Source organism: Poecilia reticulata, linkage group LG14, assembly GCF_000633615.1.
Source record: "Poecilia reticulata strain Guanapo linkage group LG14, Guppy_female_1.0+MT, whole genome shotgun sequence".
Lineage (NCBI taxonomy): Eukaryota > Metazoa > Chordata > Actinopteri > Cyprinodontiformes > Poeciliidae > Poecilia > Poecilia reticulata.
Genome location: NC_024344.1, coordinates 27,691,725 through 27,697,127, shown reverse-complemented (window position 1 = coordinate 27,697,127; position 5,403 = coordinate 27,691,725). Strand labels below are relative to the sequence as shown.

The following is a 5,403-nucleotide window of genomic DNA, read 5'->3' as shown; positions in this document are numbered from 1 at the left end:
TTTATTGATACTTTTATAATTATATGACTACTTATACTTATTTGTCATAATATATAATTTTAGTATTTCTTTAATTGTTTTAAAATATTTTAATGTATTGAGTTCTGCTCCTGGACAAGGGATTTTACAGGCATCATCCACCGACTACAATGTTTAAAATAAAAAAATATTCAGCAAACACCAGGAAAATATACATTGTTGTGCTCACATGACCCAGGTTAGTTTAGTCAGATATTTGAAAAAATTATATTTTGTGTATATTTTATATCAATTTTGTGCTCTATCCATAGGACCTGTTTTGTCCCTATTCTCAAGAATCACTACAATACATAAATATAAATACTCCAAAAATGTTATTGAAAAATTTAAACAGTTTGTAACTACACTGGTCTTTTTGAGAAATTTGTCAATGAAGAAATCATTTTTTCATGCATACTACCTTTTGTTGCCACCAGTGCGAACCTAAGTAGCTTCTTGCAGCTCAGCTTTAGACTAATGAGGAAAGTTTGTCTTATGTTAGTCTATCTTGCAACCGCCAGGGGGCATCAAGCAGCATAAATGAACAACAACGTTGCAGGTTTTTGTTTTTAAGATGCACTTTGAGGTTTTTACTGTATGTAGACTTTCAACAATTCATGCTTATACAAACTATTGTAACCTTTTCAAGAACTCTGAGTTTCTATTGACTGTTAAACCACCCTGGCCTCAGACTGGAGATGTTTCATTCAACATTCTGAGACTTCAAATCTATTGGAAGAGCAGATTTTATGGCACTAAATTTATAAATTTTAGAAATATTGACAAAATCATAATGAGACAATAGGTTAGAAAATATCTAGCCTATTGATATTTTCTATTGATATTTTCTCTGTAACTGAAGTAAACAAATGCATCAGAACAGAAAGCGGATCCCAGGCCTTCATCGTTGATGAGCTGGATGGTCAGTACTGAAACTAATCTTGTTGTTCTTCTGTACAGTAACAATAAATGCTACATGTAACTCTGTCAGAGGGTGTTGGCTGAACCACCTGCAGCTCAACCTGACAAAGACTAAGGAACAGGATATATACATAGATCATAAACTTTAGATTTTATTCTTTTATGGCTATATTTGTATTTACACTCTAGATGGAGTAGCTTGTCAACAAATAACAAATAAGCTATTTTTTTAAAGTAAAACGTCCATCTAAGAAAACACACATACCCTGATGTTGTCTCAAATCATAAAACTTTATTTTCTTGCAAAAATAATCCATCTCTCAGTACGTCGTTGACTGCAAATGGTTCTCCGAAAGAGATCCACGCTGCTGGGATGGGGTTCACTCTAAATTAACCAACAAATCAAGCTGCGCTCAGTCACTGGCTCCACCTGGACTGTCTGCACGCCGATTAGTTGCAGTAGTTCTGCAGGTCAAAGATACTGCAGGGCCTGTGGCAGCACTGCTCGACGATGCCTGTCCTCTTAACCATCATCTCCATCTGGTCCTTAAAGGCCAACTCAGCCACCTCGTTCTCACCGCCGTGAGTCGACCCTGTGCCTGTCTTTGAAGGGAGGAACCCTGGAGAGAAGGAAGGGTTCAAATAGGAAATCATTGACTTGAAACACAGGGGGAAAGCATGTTGTTGATTGGTATTAAAAAAGCAAGTGGTGACAGTCACCTATCATATAAGTAATAACAATATATAAAGAAAATAACATATATTTTGGAATCCAACACAAGAAGGAAGCAGAACTGAACATTCCAACCTGAGTGGGACACAATGGATTCACAATTTGAAGGCTTAGTTTAAAAAAAGGGTTCAGAGGACCACAAAGAAGAGCAAAGATAAGAATATTTTCACTTTTCTCTATTAATTGCTGTCGTTTTTCGCCAAAGGTAATTTTGGCAAAACAATGAATTAGGTCATTATTTTAGGTAGGTGACTATAAATGAAAGAGTCACAGATGACCAGAATAATTACATAATATATGCATGGCAACAGGGAAGAAACCCCTTGAAAAGCCTGCTTGGAGCAAAACATGTTTATAAACAGACATAACATATTCACAAAAATAAAGATAAAAAAAACACTGCACATAAAAGAGTCAAATGACTGTTCAAAAATGTGATTTCCAACACAAAAGTCCTGCTGAGAGCTTTTAGAGTTACTATTTTGTTTCTTTACTTAAAAAGCTGGGGTTTAAAAAAAAATGTCTCCAACAAATAAAAGTGGTAAAGTTTTGATGTCTCACCCAGAAGATGGTCCACATCCCTCTTGGGGCTGTAGAAGAAGCCTCTGTCCCCACAGACCAGGTAGAGAGCATCAACCAGGTGAGAACCGCACAGATGCTGCGGCGGTGCGACGCCCTGGGAGCCGGGCCACGACACAACCAGTAAGACCAGCAGGGAGAAGGACTGGAGCCACAGCGCTGCCATGCCGGAGGACAACTGAAGACACACAGACAGATTCTTTAGACAAGAGCAGCAAAACAAAGAGGAGGTCATCTGGAGAGGTGGAGAAGAATCACTCACTTGTCAGGAGTCGAAGCAGGAGGTGAAGCTCTGATGAAGACGAAGAGCAGAGGCAGCTGAGAGCTTGTTGGTGTGAGGCAGAGTGAAAGGAGTCGCCTCCTTTTATAACCCAACATTCGTCAAACACAAGCCCAGCCCCACTTCCTCACTTCTTTAGTTTTACAATGGAAACATCCAACTGATGAAGCAACTCAAGGCATAAGTTCATGATAAAAACAAAAGAAAACGTTCTTCATGTCACTTGTTTTATGTAAACAAATACATATTTTAAAGGTAAATAAATGAATCTGACTTAGTCCAAACAGACTTAGAAACTATAATGATGGTGTGACGTCTGTGAACTAAGCTGCTGGTCAGCATATGCTCAGAACCACTTTGTATTTCTGATTGAGTGGTTTCAGCACTTACTAAAGCAAACAAGAGCTAATGAGCCAAAATAATCCAATCACCTCATACTGACAAATATTGATCTGCTAATAACCTTCTGCTCCATCTGCTGAAGTTGAAGAAGCTGAATCCTAACCCTTCCAAGTTTGGATTTCTAATCTATTTTCATCTGATCTGTGTTTTTGTTGTTTTTCCTTTCTGGTCTGAAAAAGTGAACAAGATACAAATACAATTAGGACTTAAAGATGAAAATGATTGAGATTTGTTGCTTCAAAAACAGTTTATTTAGCAGTTTTATTAAGAATCTTTTCACCTTACCTTCAGATTATAAAGATCACCAATAATGCTTTCTTCATGTCCTCACTACATTTTTTAGGTTAATTGGAAAACCCCAATTATGATTTATTTACACTAGATTAGTGAAGGATTAGTCTACACCATGGACCAGGGAAATAGGATTTTTGCCATCTACAACAAATTTTTACTTCAAGAATTTATTAAAAGGACGGTATCATGTATTTTCCAGGTACCTAGTGCCACTTTATAGTACAATCAAGTAACTGTGTTACCTTTAGTTATTAGAAAAATGTTGCAGATATCAAATATGACTTAAAAAAAATCTGACTTCATAATTTAATGCCTTGAAATGGGATCGCTATCTCTTTAAAAATTCCTGTTCTTTCTCAAATTCCAGATATCACATTGCTCCTTTATTAACACTTTAACAATATTTTCACTGAATAGTTGCTCATATAATGAGCTCAGCAGTTGCGCCGTTCCACCAGATGTTTGATCAATTCTGCTGACTAGTTTAAAGGAACTGAGTGAAGGAAAAGGTGAAGCTCAGAAGCACAGAAACTGCAGCCACCCAGGCATTTTGCACAGCTGAATAGCTCAAACACGTAAAGAATCAAGGCAACTCTCCAGGTATGTTTTTGATGAGGGAATAACATTATACACATAATGCAAATCTAAAAAAAATAAAAAAATTGCATAATGTTAGCCCTCTAAATGGCTGGAATAATGTTGCTCAGAGTGAATCTCCTTTGCAACAGACAGAAAAGCAGGAAATTGCATACAAAATGGATCATTTATTTGCAAATGTTTAAATGAATGGATCTCAGATAAAGAAAGACAAATAAAGCAAGAAAACAAAAATATGGTTTTCCATGTATAAAACAAACCAAAATTCATTCAACCATTTAATAAATAAACGTAAGGAGCAGAAAAAATATTTAACAAGCAGAGAGTAAAGTGTCAGTGTGCTGGAGTTTTCATTTTTGTATTTAAAGTGGTAAATGACATTTAGCTTAGTGGTAAACTAAGCTTAAAAAATGTATTCACAGAAATATTTCTTGTAGTCTTGTCCTGTAGGACACAAATTCTAGGACTTTAGGATTTTGAATAGATTTTCATGTCAGTCTCCCTACTTGTGCCAAAGCCCAACACTTCTCTGAACATTGAGAACTACAGGCATGTTAACAGCTTTAACCTTAAGACAGACTTAATCTATACCAGAGCTCCAACTATTATACCACATTAGGGCAATTTGGTATAATAGTGATTCCTATAAAACATTTACTTTTCAGAAGGTATGTGATTACACTAGAAAAAGGTTCTATGTGCTTGTATAAAAACATGCGCACGCACGCACGCCCACACACACACACACACACACACACACACACACACACACACACACACTACACTGAGGTGCTGACGTAGCTTTTTTGAGGATGTTTGTCACTTTCAATGGAAACTCAATGGGTTGGAAAATGTTAATGGAGATCTTAGTAGAACTTGGAATAGCTTTTGTGGAGATGTGTTTCATGTACTTTGTAATACATAGATATATATATAGTAGGTTGACAGCCCTAATGTATTAGAACTGTCAATCAAGTAAAAGAAATCTAACAAGATTTTCACACTTTAGAGCTGTGATTTATCAACTATACTCAACAAATCACCATTGAAATATAAAAAGGCATGTTGTTTTAAAAATGTTAAAGAAAATCTTTTGTTGACTCAAACCAAACACCTCAGATTTCCAGGTTTGTTTTTGTTCTTTAAGAAACAATTCATTTGTTTCAAAAGTTAACTTAGAAATGTTAATGATAAACTGGCTGCGCTTGATGGAAGAATAATTGATCATTGATATAAGTATGCAACATGTTAGCTTGGTCTCATCTGTCACTGTGTTTTCTGTGGTTGTTAGACGGGTTCCATCAGACGGTCAGCTTCTTACCTCGTTTGCTGTCCAGCATGTTCATTTTTATGAGGGCTTTTTTTATGGGGAGTTTCAAAAACTGACAGTCTGACACCCTGTGTGTCGGCATTCAACAAAATCATCTCTCAGCACCTGCTGAGCCGACCAGCCGGGCAACTGGCTGCTGGATTTCCTCGCAGACGGTCTGTAGGCCTGTCCAGGGCCTGTGAGGGTCTGTAGGCCTGTCCAGGGCCTGTGAGGGTCTGTAGGCCTGTCCAGGGCCTGTGAGGGTCTGTA

General features: G+C 37.1%; 1 protein-coding gene across 2 annotated transcripts; it reads right to left on the bottom strand.

The window, feature by feature from the left end:
- Positions 1 to 1,209: 1,209 nt before the first annotated feature.
- On the bottom strand, positions 1,210 to 3,488 carry ins (preproinsulin). 2 transcript variants are annotated; one of them, XM_008428686.2, is made up of 3 exons: positions 2,514 to 3,488; positions 2,234 to 2,429; positions 1,210 to 1,559 (listed from the first exon to the last, which is right to left on the bottom strand). In XM_008428686.2, the coding sequence occupies exons 2-3, from the start codon at positions 2,415 to 2,417 to the stop codon at positions 1,390 to 1,392; spliced, it is 354 nt and encodes a 117-aa protein (XP_008426908.1). In that variant the 5' UTR covers positions 2,418 to 2,429; positions 2,514 to 3,488; the 3' UTR covers positions 1,210 to 1,389. The 2 variants fall into 2 exon arrangements, with proteins under 2 accessions (XP_008426908.1, XP_017164026.1); XM_017308537.1 differs by lacking the exon at positions 2,514 to 3,488 and having other exon boundaries at positions 2,234 to 2,507.
- Positions 3,489 to 5,403: the final 1,915 nt, after the last annotated feature.

What these genes read in the sequence shown, in the direction of transcription:
- ins (XM_017308537.1), bottom strand. Translation starts at nt 2,486, where the DNA reads ATGACCTCCTCTTTGTTTTGCTGCTCTTGTCTAAAGAATCTGTCTGTG. An exon ending in GGATGTGGACCATCTTCTGG is followed by an intron (nt 1,560 to 2,233) that starts GTGAGACATCAA and finishes CCTTCTCTCCAG; the next exon opens with GGTTCCTCCCTTCAAAGACA.